The 19829-nt window shown below is 41.9% G+C and overlaps 1 protein-coding gene across 2 annotated transcripts in view; it reads left to right on the forward strand.

The window, feature by feature from the left end:
• The first annotated feature begins 374 nt into the window (after positions 1-374).
• Positions 375-19829, forward strand: part of sap30l (sap30-like) — a 36829-nt gene continuing 17374 nt past the window's right edge. Inside the window, exons 1-2 of one of the 2 annotated variants that reach the window (XM_072257657.1) lie at positions 375-1258; positions 11862-11987. In XM_072257657.1, coding sequence (XP_072113758.1) covers positions 1073-1258; positions 11862-11987 — 312 coding nt within the window. In that variant the 5' untranslated portion in view covers positions 375-1072. The remainder of the gene's footprint in view (positions 1259-11861; positions 11988-19829) is intronic. The other variant, XM_072257656.1, reaches the window with a different exon arrangement.

The following is a 19829-nucleotide window of genomic DNA, read 5'->3' on the forward strand; positions in this document are numbered from 1 at the left end:
ATATTTATTTTTGAGAAACATATACTCTTATTTGCATTTGCGCTGTATTAAAGCTCTGCTGGCAGAGCCCAGATCACTTTGCTTTTAAACCGCGTGTCATTTTTTTTGGCAGGTTGTACATTTGTTCCAGGCACTGAAAGCGAGGCGTCAAACGCTGTGCAAAATCGCGCCCCCCCCCCGCGTCCATTGTCTCCACACTCCTTCCGCATCTAGCCTGCTCACGCGCGCGTGCGTGCCCGTTCTCGCCGGCATCCTGGGAAATGTAGTTCACGGTGGGAATGACGAGTGCGGTGGCGTGCGGCGAGAAGGACTCAGTTTCCCGGCGTGCATGGGGCTGTTGCAGTCGCTTTAAGTCGCCACCAATCAGTGCCTGGAGCAGCGTTCGTTTGGAACGCTGGCAATGTATCAGTGCAGGGGCATTATTTCCTGATTCCTTTTGGAAGGGTTGTACATGGCAACAGCTGTTGGGCTGGACTTATGTACTGCAGCCAGCCTCTGCGGGCAGACGCAGAGTAATTTATAATTTTTGTTTTGTTGTTTTTTTTGTTTCTCTTTACCTCCCCAACCCTCCCCCCCCCAACTCTTTTGCTTGAGAGAAAGGACGCGTGCAATACTATTCATGAGCTCGAGGTTTGTACTGTACGTGCGTCTAAGGCTGAATGAAAACACCATACTTCAATCCCGGTAGCAGTGTATGTATTTTTTTTCGTCCCCGCCCCCTTTATTTTTCTTCAAAGACGCGCATTAACGCTGCAAGATTGTTAGAGAGGTTTGCACGGCCATTGTGAGGTGGTTTGGGGAAAGAGAATTCAATTTTTTGTTCGAATTGCAGGAATTAAACCCGCTGCCAAAGTTACAGCATGAGTTCTTTAACCCGCCGCTAAAGGAACACGTTCTGCCATATTGAATTCTCTTTTAAAATACATATATCTTTTAAAAGAAAGAGTTTTTTGTTGTTGCTGTGGAAGTGGGGAGTACAACCGCTGGTCTCGAGCCGACACAGTGTTGATAGATCCGTTCTCTGAAGGGGGAGGGGATCTGAAGAAAGCGAGGAAAAGAGGTAACAAAAAGAATGAACGGTTTTAGTACCGAAGAAGACAGCCGGGATGGCGGCGCCGGGGCTCCGGGCTTTGGCCACATTTGCTGTCTGGTTGACGATGGAGAGAGGTGTAACCGCCCTGCCGGCAACGCCAGCTTCAGCAAAAGGATTCAGAAAAGTATTTCGCAGAAGAAACTCAAACTGGAAACCGACAAGAACGTGAGTCTGATCTTTTTTTTTAAATCCCCTTAATTTTCCAAATTCGGTCCCATTTCTCCAAAAGTAACCCAAGTTATCTTGTAAGTAAAGAGGAGGGGGCGGGAATAAACTATTTTCAGTATCTGCAACTCAGCAGTTAGACTGGACATAAGCAAATGTGAAACGGGCTGTCATGAGGCCTGAAATGTGCATTTCAACACTTAACCTGCCAACGGTGTCGCCTTTTTTAAAAAAAAATTAAATCCGTTCGGATTTTTCGTTTCGATTATTCCACGTTGTATTTTTTTTAAAACTGGAGAACGACCAACATCTCTACAAGCTTGGCGCGATGGTTAAAAACTCACGTAAACTGTATATCGCGTATGACCTACAGTTTAACATTGGTGAGCCGGTGGCAAAAGACTTGGCGAGTGAAATCGCCTCCCGGCTAAGATGGTACACATTGTACTGTAGAGTTGGTTACTACGAAGTCCTGTTTGCTGTTCAGACCAGAAAAGCTTCCATTCTTGACTTTGGTTCATTCACCAAAGAGGCTGTGTACAGACTGCACAGTTAACGCTAGGGCTGATTATTGATAGCTACGCAGTGACTCTCTCTATTTCTTTGTATGAGCATCGAGCGAGAATATATTTTTGGATCGCGGTGTCTTCATGGCCAAATGGTCCGTCGACACATACAACCGAGGCGGACGCGTGAAAATTGCCTGTTGGTTGCACTTGAGCCGACAGCCTTTATAATATTAAATGCTGGTGGTGAATTGGTAGAATGCTGCTTCACGGGAGATGATGAACGAAAGTGATTATTTCAAAACAGTGTACAATGAGAATTTCGTTTATACACTCTTGTAGCTCCTTTTTCAGCCGCTGAAGTTGAATTATATATTTATTTCATGACTTATTTCTGGGAAATACGATAGCGAATTTGTAACTAAGTCTCACCATAGGAAGGTGGTTTTGCTGTGTGTAACTTTGAGATAGTTGGCCAGGACCCTGAGAAAGCCCCAGAGCTCCTTGACTGGTTCCCTCCAGTTGGGGTTTCATCCCTGCTAAATTACCAAAATCAAGTTCAACATCCAACACACGTCTGACAATACTTATCCGCTCCACCGTGTCCTTCCTGAACTCTCTGCCATCCTTGGTGCCTTTTAAATTGTAGAGCAGTGCGACACGGAAGCAAGCCCTTCTTACCACAGTGTCATTGTCAAATTAATCCCAAATCCCTTCTGTTTGTACGTGTTCCATAATCCTCCAGTCTGGCATATTCATGAGTCTGCCCAACAACTACTTAAACCCCCACAAGATAGCGAGGGAGCCTGTCTGAGATACCAAAGTACTGGGTTATGGCTGGAGTTTTTGATTAACTCCTGATCAGGATCCCTTTGGGGGCTTTTGCTATTGCTTGCGTGGTGGGGAGTGGGGGGAGAGAGAGAGAGGATGTTGATGCTGCTTGTGCAATGTGGTGAGCTTCAGGGTTCTGGTGTTCCATTCACTCTATGGGGGTTTCTTGTTTCATGAATTTCTGTGAAGAGTAAGAATTTCAGGTTGTATACTGTATATGTTCTCTGATATTAAATTGAACCATTTGTACACTTGCACCACTACCCTGGTTGTCTGTTCCAGACAGCTACCACTTGGTGCAAATAAATAAAATCTGTTCCAAACATCTCCTTGAACGTTTTCCCTCTCAACTTAAATGCATGTCCTTTAGGTTTTGAGTTGTACTGCTAGATTTGCTTTACCAACTTTTCCCTCTGCCTCTTTTTTTCCTCCATTTAGCTGGTTGTAATTCATTCTATCCATCCTAATTGTAGTTTAATTGCCCGGAGTGGTTTATCTTCCAGACCTTGCAGAGTTTGTTCTGGCACCTCCCAACGATCTGTCACTGACTCCCTGCTTTTCACATCATCATGGTGACTCATGGAAACGTCACTCAGAAATGCGGCACAAGTTTTCGCGTACCCACCGACTGCCTCATTCTTCACCCCCTTTCACTTCTCTATCCGATGCCTTGTCTACTACCCTCTGGAACATGGGCAGAATTTTCCTGCAACTCCTCACTGGGCAGACAGAGCCATCGCTTTCAGTCTCCATCTCAAAACCACTTCCTAGTCACCTGGCTATTGCCTCCCTCTGGTGCTTCTCCTCCTTCCCTTTCTCCCACAGGCCACTCTCCTCCCAGATTCATTCTTCGTCACCTCTTTAACTTTCCACCTATCATTTCTCAGCTTCTCACTTCATCCCACTTCCCCTCAGAGTTTCATCTATCACATGGCTGCTTGTACACCTTTCCCTCCCCATCACCTCATTCCAGCTTGTTCCACCTCCCTTGCCAGCCCTGATGAAGGCTCATGGCCTGAAATGTCAACTGTTTGTTCCCCTCTATAGATGCAACCTGACCTGAGTTACTCCCCCACATTGGGCATGTCTTGCTCTGGATTTCCAGCATCTGCAGAATTCCTTGTGCTTCCTAGGCTCTGACAGCCAGTGGTCTGAACCTACCCCAGGCAGTATGTGACTGTTGATGTAATCTTGGTGAACCTCACACCACACCTCCACTACTTCCACCATTTGTAACGTGGCCTGACTCTGTCCAACCTCAAAACATCTACATACTCACATGACCCTTGGGTCCCACGTCATCTGCTTCAGGAGCACTTGTTACTCTTCAGCCATCATGGATAACTTCACTCACCTCACCTCTGAACTGATTCTACAACTTAGACTTACTTTCGAAGACTCTACAGCTAGTGTTCTCAGTATTTATTTATTTTGAGATGTTTGGATAGGCATATGAATGCAAGGAAAATGGAAGGATATGGACGTTGTGTAGGCAGAAGACATTTGTTGGCCATGTGATTGCTAATTTAATTGGTTCAGCGCAACATTGTGGGCTGAAAGGCCTTTTCCTGTGCTGTGCCGTTCTGTTCTACAGTACTGTGCAAAAGTCTTAGACACCCTAGATTTTTTCAATGAGTTTTATTTTTTGTCTTCTGCATTTGTATCAGTAAAAAGAGAAAAATGTAAATTTCAAAATATTTTTACAAAAAATTCTCAATAACATTTAATTTTTTTTGATTTTGATAAAGTAACACTAATAGGCCACTTCAAATTTTAAAAAAATTGATTATAGATATATTACCCAATGCATGATTAAGCAGAGATAACATGCGGGATGTTAATGATCAATGACATGATAAGTTAAATGAACTAAAATGATTAACTGAAACAACAAACGGGTGTCAGAGGAATCAAAGTTGGGCATAGGACAACCAAACTAAAAGGTGAAGGTGTGGCAGTTTAACCTTCAAATCAGCAATTCTTGGGCAACGGCAAGAGTGGGCAGAGCAGCAAGGCACAAGGTGGTCATCCTGCATCAGCGGAAACCAAGAAGAAATTCAATATGTGCTGTCCAATATCTTTTTGAAGGAGCACAAAGCAACGAGCAAGGTTGAGGACCTTTGACAGGGTTTTGCTCTACTGTTGCTGGATGAGACATGAATGCCTGAATTCCCTCCAGCATTATTACAATTCTTTGATTCTGTGATCAGAGTTGACCAGAGCTTAACTATTGAATTTAAAAGCAGCTTGTTGAGATTGGTACTTCCTCACACACTACCCCTCAGAGGCATTATAATCTTTCTAAACATAAAAGTTGGGGGAATTTCCATGTAAAATTTGTGCCCACATTTCCCAGTATTATTTTCAGGTAAACTAGCTAAATGAGTGAAGGTGTTTAATAATTGCCTCCTCGCTTGTTCACCTTCACCTTCACCTTCACCTTCCCCTCCCCCCCCCCCCCCCCCCCCACCACCTTGTTCTGTCTTCTCCCCACTTTCAGTACTGATGAAAAATCTTGGCCTGAAACGTCAATTATTTATTCATTTCTGTAGATGCTGTCTGACCTGCTGAGTTCCTCCAGCATTTTGCTTGTGTTAAAATTAATTGCTGTCAGTCTTCATTCCTTGAACAGTGTGAGAACTTGAAGTGAACTTCTGCTTAGTGTGGACTAGATCCCTTTTTACACTATTATATAGAAAGTTGCTATCAAACAAGAACTGTTTTAGAAGTGATTTGTGAAGTATAAAAGAGAAAATTGCCCCCTTGCACATATTGTCATATCTACGTAAGTGTACATAATCCACATAAATGTGAAAAGTGATTTAAGTTTGACAAACTTTTAGTGGAGAGTACTGTATATTAATTGGCTGCGTGACGGCCTGGTATGGAAATGCTGATGCCCTTGAATGGAAAATCCTACAGAAAGAAATGGATACAGCCCAGTCCATCAAGGGTTAAGTCCTCCCCACTGTTCAGCACATCTACATGAAATGTCCCAGGAAAGCAGGGACTCTCATCACCCATGGCATGTTCTCTTTTTGCTGCTGGCATCAGGAAGAAGGTGCAGGAGCCTCAAGACTCATGTCACCAGGTTCAGGAACAGTTATTACCCCTTGACCATTAGGCTCTTGAACAAAAGGAGATAGCATCACTCAACTTCTCTTGTCCCATCATTGAAATGTTCCCGTAACCAATGGACTCACTTTCCTGGGCTCTTCACCTTGTGTTCTCCATTTATTTATTTATTGTTTGTTTATTCATTTATTACTATTTCTTTTTGTATTTGCATAATTTGTTGTCTTTTGCATACTGGTTGAATGCCCAAGTTGGGAAGGTCTTTCACTGATTCTATTATGGTTATTATTCTATTATGGATTTATTGAATATGCCTGCAAGAAAATCAATCTACTTGATAATTTACTTTGAATTTGATGGAATGAACCCCATGACTTCTTTCAAAGTGCTTGCAATGACTGGCCGCAGGTTGTCCCTTTTATTGCACAGTTTTGTGCTTCCTCTATTATAATTAATTTCCTTTTTTTAACAAATCTTCATACTGTCCTGGTCCACAGCCAATCCATATTTTTCTCCCTTTCACAACCGTACTGACTTTGGCTTTCTGAGCCCGACATTCTGAAATGCAGTGTGTAATCCACAAACAGTTCACTTTGCCGAGCACCTTGAAAGGCCTAGATAGAGTGGACATAGAGGATGTTTCTTATAATGGTGAGACTAGGACTAGTGGACATAGCCATAGAAAAGAGATGAGGAGGATAGGTGGGTAATCTGTGGAATTCATTGCCATAGGTGGTGGTGGAGGCTAAGTCATTGGGATGTTTAAAGTGGAGGGAGAAGGAGTTCTTGATTTGTAAGGATGTCAAAAATTGTTGGGAGAAGGCAGGAGAATGGGTTTGAGGGATGATTAATCTACCGTGATTGAATGGTGGAGCAGACTCAATGGGCTAAGTGGGTTAGTCCTGCTCCTATGTCTTATAGTTTTGTGTCTACGGTCTTGTGGTATCCCCTTTTGTGACTTTGTCTCAAAGTTTACTTTTATTTCTGTGCATTAGCCTGGGGACATCTCACTGAGGTTTTTATATATATGCGCTAAACGAGTGCAAACATGATAGAATGGCCAAATCATATCTGCAGTATTCTGGAGCTATTAGTACATGAGGAACAGCCAAGTTTTTAAGCAAGATTTTGGAGGTGGTTTTAAACATCATAATTCAATTTTGGTAGTGCTGGCAACCAAGCCAAGGCAGACCTTTAAGAATCCCCAGTATACTTCAAATTACATGATGCTCAGTGTCTATTTTAAATAAGAAAGCCTAATTTCCTAGATCTCTTTTAATGAGTAAATCTTATTTATGACAAAGTTTAACAATTTTAAGTCTTGAATGATATATAAAACAAATCCTTAAACTCCACTTCAGGTCTGTCATCTATCTATGTCAGTGGAAAAATTGATGAAACAGTTTATTTTCTAATGCTTTTGGTCACGTACTTGAGTAATGGCCTTGAACCGAAACCCGCAGATGGTGCTTTTTGGTCCACCACGCATTCTCCCTGATGATGTCACTGAATTGCCAAATTCTCTTACCTTTCCCTCAAAACTTTAATGCGTCGTGTGGATATCAACTTTAGTTTCAAAATTAGTGTTGGATCACTTCCAACGCCCTTTCAAATAGCATAATTAAAGCTGTAACTTGCAGTGTAAAAGACAGAAATTCTCCAGAAATTCCAGTTCCTTCCCACTTAATCTTCACTGTCCTGATGAAGTGTCTTGGCCTGAAATGTGGATTGTTCATTCCCCTCCATAGATGTTGCCTGTCCTGTTGGTTTCCTTCAGCATTTTGTGTGTTGCTCTTTTTTTTTTCACCTGATTTTTCTCACATCTTTATTGCCACCAGAAGCATTTTGTTTGCTTTCTGTATCAAGCATGTTTTATATTTCCTTGCTGTATGGCCTTGCAAATCTGCTACTTGTGTTTTCATCCAAAGCCCAATGACACCACTGTCTTGTGTTTATTCTTCCTGACCCTTTGCTAGATGCAAAAGTTAAAAGTAAATTTATTATCAGAGTACACGTGTCAACATATGCTACCCTGAGATTCATTTTCTTGTGCTCATCCGCAGTAAACACAAAGAAGTGTCAATAGAATCATTGAAAAACCACATACACCAGGACGTACAAATAACCAAAGTGCAAAAGAAAAACCAACTATGTGAATGCAAAAAGAGGAAAACAAAATAATAATAAATAAACAATAAATATTGGTAACATGAGAAGAGTACTTGGAAGTGGATCCATGGGTTGTGAGAGCAGTTCGATGTTGGGATGAGTGAAGTTGAGTGAAATTATCCCCTCTCCAAGAGCCTGATGGTGATTGTAATAACTGTTTCTGAAACTGGTGGTGTGAGTCTTGATGGCAGAGGTGAGAACAGAGCATGGCCTGGATGGTGGGGATCCTTGGTGGATGCTGCTTTCTTACAACAGAGCTTAATGGTGCCAAAACTTTGCAAGTTTCCCTTTTTTTTAATATAAAAGTTGGAAGTAAAATTTGTTATCAAAATACATTTATTGCCTTGAAATTCATTTTCTTGCCTGCAAAATAATAGAAAAGACTGGCAATCAACCAGTGTGGAAAAACAGATTATGCAGATAAAAAAAATACTGAGAACATGAATTGTAAACAGTCCTTGAAGTGAATCTGTATGTTGCAGAATCAGTATAGAGTAGATGTGATTGAAGTTAAACACGCAGGTTTAGGAGTCTGGTTGTAGGGTCATAACTGTTCCTGAACCTGGTAGTGTGGGACCTATGGCTTATGTACCTCCTTCCTGATGCAAGAGGAGGGCATGGCTTAAATGGTAAGTGTCTTGTGGTGGCACTCCATATAAACGTGCTCAATGGTGGGGAGGCCTGGGCTGTCTCCGCCACTTTCTGTAGTCGTTTCCATTCTTGGGTATTGATGTTTCCATACCAGGCTGCAAAGCAACAATGCCACATCTTAACCAAATGTTGGATACTTTTAATCTCCCAAGAGTGTGGGCTTGTGCAACAGATTGCTCATCATGTGCTGCTTGAGCCTTGCAGTTTGCTTGAAAGTCTTGTCATTCTTTTTTCTGGTGAAGCCTTGTGTTGCACTTCTCAGTAGTCACAACTCAATTGCTTCATAAACCATGCATGGCTTGGCAAGAGTTGCACAAGCATGCTCTCTAGCCACTTTGTTAGGTACACCTGCTAGTTAATGCAAATATCTAATCAGCCAATCATGTGGCAGCAACTCAGTGCATGAAAGCATGCAGTCAGGGTCAAGGTTCAGTTGATCAAACCACACGTCAGAATCGGGAAGAAATGTGACCTATCTGACTTTGACTGTAAAATGATGGTTGGTGCCAGACAGGGTGTTTTGAGTATCTCAAACTGCTGATATCCTGGAATTTTCACACACAATAGTTTCTAAAGTTTATAGAGAATAGTTCAGAAAACAAGAAAGAGTGGTATTTCTGTGTGCAAAGCAGCACCTTGTTAATGAGGGGCCAGAGGAGAATGGCCAGACTTGATTCAAGGAGATGCCAGTAACACAAATAACCACACATTATAACGCTGAAGAGCGTTTCTGAACGCACAACACGTCAAACCTTGACGTGGATGGACTACAGCAACAGAAGACCACAAAAGTACACTTATTAGGTACACGAGTTACCCCATAAAGTCGCTACTGAGTATGTAGAAGTGATTGGTTATAGCTTTACCTCACAGTTACTGCAGACTGGCAGTTCTTCGTCTCCAATGATGTGTTTATCCCTTTGATTTTTGTTAATGATTCACATTACTGTGCTGTCTTTGCAGAGATATCTTAATGCTGAGAGCTTTGTAAATTACCAGGTAAAGTAATTCTCACTCACTTCTAAAAGGACTTGCTATCTTAACACCTCATACATTTCCCAACCTTGTATCTCTTTCTCTGCGTGACCAAGGCGCTCCCTGGTCAGTCACGAGTTGGGCGATATTTTTAATTTCCCTGACACACAGTACAGGTGACCTATGTGTTATAAGGGGTTGCGTTCCTACAAAATGTGCATATGGAGTTGATGTGGGATGTAGGACCCACTTTTCTGCTGTGCAGATTTATGATTCTTTGACAAATGATCCTTCCCATGTTTCCTGTCTTAGTTCTCAGCAACGCCTTCTAATATTTCCCTTATGTTTCATGTTCACTGACATTCTCACCATAATGTAGTGAAAGACAATTTTGCTTTTGTTTTTTTAACGTATTTCTGGCCATCCATTTAGTGCCTTCCACTTTCACACTTCTTGTTGTAAATAATCTAGTCAAGTTGCTTATCTGAGTACCGTAATTATTATTTGGCCCATTATCCTCCACACCTTTCCTATCTGTCTAAATACCTTTAAATGTTGTAGTTGTGCCCCCCCCCACTTCCTTTACCATCTTTATCCATGTATCCACAACCTGCGAAGGGGAAAATATTACCCCTGCCTCTTAAATTTTTCCCCTCTGATTTATGTCCTCCAGTTTACTCGTCTTTCCCAGGATCAAAGACTGTGACCCTCAGTGTTGCCTCTTTATTATTATTTTACAGCTGTGTGGACCAACCATTCCTCTGAACAGGAAATTTTTACATGAGCTTGTAAAATGTGCAGTACTTTAAATGTTTTTTGTAATATGCATATCCGCATTAGGTCCTCCAAATATTCCCCTTCTGGTGTGTTTCTGGACTTGCATTTGATTGAATTTGAATCCACGTTTGTGGTCAGCACTAAAGCTTGAAATGTTCCAATGACGTCAACAGCACTTGACAGGTCTTCAGATTCTTCTTTTCTAAACACTTAGTTCAACATATCAATGAATATCTTAATTGAAACAGGCTTAACTTTCTCAGAAACGGCAAAGTTGAAATCACTGTTTTGCTGCAATATTTTTGAGGCAATGCTTTTGTCATTTATTGTAATAGTAACTGAGTTTTTTGTTAGTCATACAACATTCTCTTTTCCAAATTCAAAATTGGTTGTGCTTGCAATAGAAACAGGGTCAAAAGTTTGCCATTCTCTTAACTCATCATAAGGAAATCTATTATCTAAGTGATTACACACATGCTGAATGAATCAAATAGTAGGCGCAGTATCGACAACAGAATTCGCAGATACAAGCAGATCTTTCACTTTGTTATTCCAATGGTGGCACTATGATACTATAACCATAACTTGTTAGGTTTTCTTTTGCATACTGCAGTGCTTCAATTGTATTCAAACAACTTTTTTGAAAGATGCTAGACCTTCTAAGACCTTAAGACACAGGAGCAGAATTAGGCTGTTCGTCCTGTCGAGTCTGCTCTGCCATTTCATGGCCGATCCCAGATCCCACTCAACCCCATACACCTGATAAGATCATAAGACATCATTAAGGACAGTTAATGCTACTCAGTATTATTCATTCATTGTGTACAGTGTCATTTGACGTGGCAATCATGGTCTCATGATTGTTCTTGGCAAATGTTTCTACAGAAGTAGTTTGGCATTGCCTTCTGGGTAGTGTCTTTGCAAGGCTGTTGACCCCAGCCATTATCAATACTCTTCAGAGTTTGTCTGCCTGGTGTCAGTGGTTGCATAACCAGACTTGTGATGTGCACCAGTTGCTCCTATGGTTTCATGTCACCCTGATCGGTGGGGGGGGGGGGGGGGGGGGGGGGGTTGAGGGGAGGTGCTACACTTTGCCCAAGGGTGACCTGCAGTCTAGCGGAGGGACGTAGTGCCTTGCACCTCCTTTAGTAGAGATGTATCTTCACTCTGCCATCAGGTCCATATGTGGGTTGGTCAAAATCTTCAGTCAGTACTTGCTGATTTAGAAAATTTGTGGATTATTATTTGAACGTTTATGATTGTAATTAATTATACATTAATACAAGGCATTTCACAATTATATTCACATGGACTTCAAAATTATATTAGCATAGTTTCAAAATTAGATTGCTTAAAAGAAAATTCCAGCTGTGCAGCACCAAAGGCTATGTGCGAGGGAGCATTTCGGTTGCTGTGTGGCTGAGCACCTGGGTAGCTTGGAAAGAACGATCGTGACCATTCACCTTGTGTATGCTCTCATAATTTTCTAAACCTCCAAGGCCCCAGCCTATCCAATCTCTCCCTGTAATTCAAGACTCCAGTTAGGTAGCATCCTCATAACTTCCAGATCTGCCATTAGTGTATTGCAATGTAGTATTTTCTTTTTGTTTGAATTTCAGGTCCGGCATTTGTACATATGTGACTTCCACAAAAGCTTCATACAAAGTGTGCGAAACAAGAGAAAGAGGAAGGGAAGTGATGACGATGGAGGTGATTCACCAGACCATGATGCTGAATCCCCAGAGGTAATGATGTCGTGTTAGTAGTTCCTATTTAAAACTAAATTTTGTAGTTACTTTTTAAAACTTTGTTCCTTCTTTCATGATGGTGCTTCAAATCTTACATTGGAAAATTTATAGCAGACATATTTCCAGATTCTCTTGAGTGTGCTGAATCTTTCTATAGACTCATTACAGCACAGGAACAGGCCTTTCAGCCCATCTAGAATGTGTCAAACCATTAATCTGCCTAGTTCTATTGATCTGTACTTGGACCATGGCCCTCCATACTTCTACCATGTATTTACCTATCCGAGCTTCTGTTAAATGCTAAAATCAATCCTGCAACCACCATTTTTGCTGGCAACTCATTCCATACTCTCACCGCCCTTTGAGTAAAAAAAGCTTCCCCTCATTTTTCCCCTTAACAATTCATCTTTCACTCTTAACCCATGACCTCTAGTTGTAATCTCACCTAACCTCATTGGAAAAAGTCTGTCTGCATCTACCCTATCTATACCCCACGATTTTTTTTATACCACTGTCAAATCTCTCCTCAATCTTCTATATTCTAGAGAATAAAGTCCTAACCTATGCAACCTTTCCCTATAACTCAGGTTCTTAATTCCCAGTAGCATCCTTGTAAATTTTCTCTGCACGCTTTCACTCTTATTTACATCTTTCCTCTGGGTAGGTGACTAAATCTGCACACAATACTCTAAATTAGGCCTTACCAACGTCTTAAATAATTTCAACATAACATCCCCAACCCCTGTACTCAATACATAGCTCAATGAAGGCCAATGTGCCAAAAGCTTTCGTTATGACCCTATCTACAGTATCTGTGAAGACACTTTCAATGAATTATGAATCTGTATTCCTAGATCACTCTGTTCTGCTGTACTCTTCAGTGCCCTACTGTTCACTGCAAAATCTACCCTGATTGATCCTCTCAGTGCAACACCTCACACTTGTCTGCATTAAATTCCATCTGCCATTTTTCGGGCTGATCCAGATCCCACTACAAGCTCTGGTCTTCCTGACTGCCCATTATACTCCTATCTTGATGTCATCTGCAAATTTGCTGAGCCCATTAACCATATTATCATCCAGACCATTGATACAGATGACAACAGACCCAGCACTGATCACTGTGGCACTCTGCTAGTCACAGGCCTCCAGTCAGGTGGGCAACCATCTACTACCACTCTGGCGTCTTCCTCAAAGTCAATGTCTATTCCAATTTACTACCTCATCTTGAATGGCAGGAAATGGTGAGATACAAGACCACAAGTCATAGGAGCAGAATTAGGCCGTTTGGCCCATTGAATCTCCTCCACCATTTAAACATGGCTGATCCTTCTCTCCATAACCTTTTGATGCCATGTCCAATCAAGAAACTGTCAAGATCTGCTTTAAATACCCCAAACTATCTGGCCTCCACAGCTGCCTGTGGTACTAAATTCCACAAATTCACCACCCTCTGGCTAATGAAAGTTCTTCGCATCTCTGTTTTAAATGGACGCACCTCTATCCTGAGGCTGTGCCCACTTGTCCTTGACTCCCCCACTATGAGCAAAATCCTTTCCACATCTACTCTGTCTAGGTCTTTCAACATTTGAAAGGTTTCAATGAGATTCTCTCCTCCCCCCCCCCCCCCCACCCCTATCCTTCTAAATTCCAATGAGTACAGACCCAGAGCTATCAAACGTTCATCATATGATAACTCATTCATTGCGGGAATCATCCTTGTGAACCATCTAAACCATCTCCAATGCCAGCACATCTTTTTTTAGATGAGCCCAAAACTCTACCCGGTATAGGCAATTTTTAGTTTGACAATGGTTGGCATGGACACCATGGACTTGGCTCTGTTCCTGTACTGTCCTATGCCAACATGGAAAAATAGGAGCAGGAAGATCCATTTGGCCCACTGTTGCTGGTCAACATGGCTGATACTTCATATTCCCAACATCTGCTCATTGCCTTGATGCCTTGTGTGTCTTAATCTATTTCGATCTTAAATATATCCTGAGACTTTGACTCCACATACAAGTAGAGCATTCGACAGGTCCATCCTCAATCTTAAGTGTCTTATACCTGTATTTTGAGAATCTGGCTCCTAATTATTGTCAACACAGGAGCCCAACAGGAAAAAATTAACTTTTTTCAGCTTTTTGAGCTTTTTCAGATTATGTAATGTAGGGTCTTTGTTAAATAACTGGATGTCAATATTGCGGATGCATCGATTATAATCATCCAAAAATCAATAGATTCTGACAAAGTCTGTGACACAACTATTCAAAAAGGTCTGGCAAAATATGAGTATGGACCAATTAGTCTTAAGACTTCTGTTGGGGAAAATTTGGGAAGTAATTTATTTGGAGAATTGTTATCCAATCTCATGCAGTCAGCAAAGCTGTAGTTTTTGAGCAAGTGCGAACTGAAGGAAGCAGTAAACCAATTTGGATTTCGTGCCTCCTGAAAGGTCAAGTCCACAGGATCTACACAGCTGAGCACGTCATGGAAGCTAGCCTCCCCTTGATGAGTTTTGTCTGCATTTCCATGGGCTCTGGCAGCATGGTAGCATAGTGGTCAGCATAACGCTTTATAGTACCAGTGAGCTGGATTTGATTCCCACCCACTCTCTAAGGAGTTTTTGTTCCCACTGTGACCATGTGGGTTTCCTCTAGGTGCTCTGGTTTCATGTAGGTGTTCTGGTTTCCTTCCAAAGTCATACCAGTTGGTAGCTTAATTGGTCATTGTAAATTGTCCTGTGTTTAGGCTAGTGGGGGTTGGATGGTGGGTAGGAAGGGCTTATTCTGCACTGTATCCCAATAAATAAATAGATTTCTTTTTGTCCTACTAAAGAAGCCCATATATTCAAAGATCTCACCCATCCTGAGCATTCTCTGCCCAACCCTTTGGGCAGAAGATACAAAGTCCCGAAAGCGCGTATCGCCAGATTCAAGGTCAGCTTTTTTTTTCCCTCCTGCATTGAGGCTGTAGAATGGTTCCCCTAGTGCAGGGGTCCCCAACCTTTTTTACGCCATGGAGCCTTTCCATTAACAGAGGTGTCCGTGGAGGGCCCCCCAACCCCAGTAGGGAATCTCTACCCTAGTGTGATCAGATGGACTTTTGACCTCATCATCTACCTCATTTTGACCTTTCACCTTACTGTCTCTGCACTGCTCTTTCTGTGTAGCTTTTTATTCTACATTGTTGTTTTCTGTCAGTGCAATGATATGATGAAATGATCTATATATTTAACATGCAGAATAAAGTTTTTCACTACCTAGTACATGTGACAATGATAAACCAATTGACCAAGTACGTAATGTATTCTCATGCATAGAATGGCTAACAGGCAGGAAACAGCGAGTTGGGAGAAGGAGCTAATTTTCATGCTGACAACCTGTGATCGTCAGATATCACTGGGATTACAACTGTTCACAAAATACACTCAGTGACCAGTTTATTTGGTATATCTGCTCGTTAATGCAAATATCTAATCAACCAATCGTGGCAGCAACTCAATGCATAAAAGCATGCGGACATGGTCACGAGGTTTGGTTGTTCAGCCCAAACGTCAGAATGGGGAAGAAATGTGATCTAAGTGACTTTGACCATGGAATGATTGTTGGTGCCAGAAGGGGTGGTTTGAATATCTCAAACTGCTGACCTCCTGGGATTTTCATGCACAAGAGTCTCTGGAGTTTAGAAAATGGTGCGAGAAACAAAAACATCCAATGAACAGCAGTGGGTGGAAATATCTTTTTAATGAGAGAGGTCAGAGGAGAATGGCCAGGCTGGTTCAAGCTAAAGAAACTGAAATAACCACAAGTTACTACAATATTGTGCAGAAGAGTATCTCTGAACTCTCAGCATGTCGAACCTTGAAGTGAATGGGCTACAGCAGCAGAAGACTATTCCTGTAATTAATGAATTGGTCACTGAGTGTTTTATTTTTAACAGAAGTGAATGTTAGTAGTAGTTTTTGCAGATGATGCAAAAAAAAATAAGAAGGGCAGTTGCTAAAGTTTACAAGCAATTTGCTGAAATATTCTTGGTTAGTAGGTGGTCAAAAAATTGGTGAATAGAACATAATATAGAAGTTGAGCACCCTTTATCTGAAATGCTTGAGGTCAGAAGTATCTTGGAATTTTTTCAGATTATGGAATATATAATGAGATAACGGGATCGCCATAATTTTGGACTATGAATTTGTGTGCTACTGATAAGCAGTCGTTGACTTGTCCATCACACACATGTACTTAACAGTAAATATTATTACATACCATTAATATATTGAAAATGTGTGCAGGGTAACAAAAGCAACACAGCAGCATCGGGAGAATACCTGAATCAGCTGTTGTACTAAACAAAGAACAGCAAGCTTTCAGTCTCCACTTACCATGCTGTTTTTTTGATTAAAACACTATTTGTATTTTACACTTTTTAGAATTTATGTAAGGTATTTAAAAGAATTGTTGATTTGTTCATGTTAGATTTATCAGTGATGCTTTAAAAAGATTTAATGCCATTATGTAAGGTATAAACACAAACAGTATCGTAGATTGCTTCTGTTGCTAGATTTCAGCAGCCGTTTTAAAACTTTGATCCCATGCCTTTTCTTAAACTTCTGCAACCGGTCTGCTGAATATTCATTCCATTTTCAATTTGTGATAGATCTTTGCTTGTTTCATGATCAGCATACAGTTAAGTGGCTTATGTTCACTTTAATGCTGATGGTACATGATCTTTTTTTTTCTCATACAATATTTTCCATTAACTTCTGTTCATCACATATGTGAGGTCTGGTGTGCATCACCTGAGAACCTTCCTAGTGTCTTTTGGAATTTTCCATTTGTGACATCATGTCAGCGCTCAAAAAATTGTTTTTGGAGGTTTCAGATTTTGTAATTTTGGCTAAGGGCTACTCAACCTGTAGCTCTTTTTCAAAGAAAACAGTATTTAAATAGAGAAAAAGAACAACAGAAGTCTGTACATAATATAGCTACAGGAGGAGGAGGAGGGCAAAGGGAATGGTAACACTCATTTCAAGAAGTTGGAGTATCAGAGTAGAGGAATCTTACTTCAACTGTAGAATTCCAAATCAATGCATTTCAAGTCATTGTCAGAGACTTCAACTCGGCTTGTTTGAAGAAAACACTTCTCATTTGCCATCAGCATATAACCTGTAGCACCAGAGGTCCCTACGTACTAGACCACTGCTGTACTAAGATAATGAATGCCTAATGTTCGATGCTCATACCACATCAGGAGAAATCTGATCACTTGGCTGTATACAGGCAGAGGCTAAAGAGCATAGCTCCAGATATTGGGACAAAAGGTGGTTGTGGGAGGTAGAGGAGCAGTTACGGGATTGCTTCAGGTCAGTGGATTGGGTCTTATTCAAGGACTTATCTAGTGCTCTGAAAGAATACACCATAGTTGTGATGGACTTTATTAAAAAATAAACAGCAATAGTTGAGTGTCTCTCTGCAATCGTTCGGAGTCTTTCCCAAGCAGAAGGCCTGGATGAACCATGAGATCTGAAATTTGCTCAGAGCCAGATCAGAGGCATCCAAGTCTAGTGACCAAGAAAGTTACAAAAGGGCCAGGTGTGATTTCCTGAAAGCCATCTCATGGCTAAAGTGACAATTCCAGACCAGACTTGAATCAATGAAGGATGCTCGACAGTAGTGTCAGGGCTTGAAAGTTAAATCAGGCAACATAGGAGACAGCAGGCCTTTGCTTCCAGATGAGCTCAATGCCTCCTATGCTCAGTTTGACCATCAAAAGATGGAGTGACCATCACAAACTCCCACACCTCTGGATGATCCTATGATTTCAGTCTCTGAAGCTGACATGTTAGCAGCCTTCAAGAGCGTGAACCCACGAAAAGCATCCAGCCCAGATGGGGTACCAGGCCAAGACCTGTGCTGATCAGCTGGCTAGTGAGATCTTTAACCCCTCACTTCAGTACTGTGTAGTACCCACCTGCTTTGAGCAGGCTTCAATTACTCAAGTGCCCAAGAAGAGCCTGGTGACCTGCCTTGATGACTATTGCCCAGTTGCACTTGAATCCAAGTTGGTGATGAAACATCTCAAGTCCTGCCTGAAAGGTGACTTGGATCTGCTCCAATTTGTCTACTAGAGCAACAGATCCACAGCAGATGCCACCTCATTGGCTCTCCACTCATCCCTGAAACATCTGGACAGCATAGGTGCATACATCTTTATTGACTACAGTTCAGCATTCAATACCAATATTCTCTCAAAACTAATAAATAAGCTCCAATACCTTGGCCTTAATACCTCTTTGTGGAATTACTGGATCCTCAATTTCCTCACTTGCAGACCCTGGGTTGGCAACTACTTCTCCATGATCTCCATCAGCATTGGTGCACCACAAGGCTGTGTGTTTAGTCCTCTGTTCTAAACACTTATACTTGCAACTGTGTGGCTAAGCGCAGCTCCAGCGCCGTATTAGAGTTTGAGGACATCACGGTCATAGGTTGAATCAAAGGTGAAGATGAATTAGCATATAGGAGGGAGGTTGAAAATCTGGCTGAGTGGTATAACAACAACCTCTTAATGTCAGCAAGACCAAGGAGCTGATTGCAAACTTCAGGAGAAGGAAACCAGAGGTCCATAAGCCAGTCCTCACTGGAGGATCAGTGGTGAAGAGGGTTAGCAACTTTAAATTCCTAGATGTTATTATTTCAGAGGACCCAGCATGCAAGTGCAATTATGACAAAAGTACAATGACAAAAGTACCTCTACTTCCTTAGGAGTTTGTAGAAATTCGACATGACATCTCAACATAATGTCTTTGAAGGTTGGAGCTTAGTCAAGATAGCACTAAATGGCGACTCCTTTGTTTGCATCTTCGGAAACAGCTCTATTTCCATCTTTAATATCTCCATACTTTCCCTTTTCAGGGTTCTTTTGAAGACCCTGACCTGGAGTTGCACGCTGACTTTGGTTCTTTGTGGGAATAGGACCCCTCTCAGGGTTTCATGACCGGCCGTTATCTGACACGCCAAGGGCACAGCCTAAGAGGTTGGTTCGCCTTTGGAGGCCTGGGATCTTGGGGCTCTGGAGACGGGCGGATGGAAAGTCAGTGTCCCTACAGACTGGTGTGTTGCTGGAGCCAGAAGTTCCTTGGCTGTGTGCCCAGGCACAGAACTTGGAAAAAGCAACACAGTGGACTTTTAACAAACAACTCGATAGTTTACGATGTTATGTCTCCCCTCTCGCGGTTAGACGGAGACATCTTTCTCCTTTATTAGGGAGAGAGAGCCTGTGGTATGTCAAATACTGGCTGAACACATGGTCTTTGGAGTACTGAAAGTCTGTGTCTTTGCTGTTGCTTTGCTGCACACTTGAGTGCTCGGTGGTGGGTGCCGATGCTTTTTATTTTGCCGGTGGGGGTGGTGGGGACATCATTGCTTGCTGCAGCTTGTGTGCAGGAGGGGAGCTGGGGGGGAGGTACTTTGGCGTTCTAACGTTTAACTCATTCATTCTGTGGGGCACTGCTCTTTGTGGATGGTTGCGAAGAATTTCAGAGTGTGTATTGTACACATTTCTCTGACATTAAATGTACCTTTTGAAACCTTGAGACTATGACAAACGTCTATAGATGTGTAGTGGAGAGTATATTGACTGGCTGCATCACAGCCTGGTATGGAAACACCGCTACCCTTGAGTGGAAAATCCTACAAAATATTGTGGATATGTCCCAGTCCATCATGGTAAAGCCCTCCCAACCACTGAGCACATCTACATGAAATGCTGTTGCAGGAAAGAAGCATCCATGATCAGGGATCCCCACCACCCAAGAGATACTTTCTTCTCGCTGCT

This window comes from Mobula birostris, chromosome 5 (assembly GCF_030028105.1).
Source record: "Mobula birostris isolate sMobBir1 chromosome 5, sMobBir1.hap1, whole genome shotgun sequence".
In the NCBI taxonomy this organism is placed as follows: Eukaryota; Metazoa; Chordata; class Chondrichthyes; order Myliobatiformes; family Myliobatidae; genus Mobula; species Mobula birostris.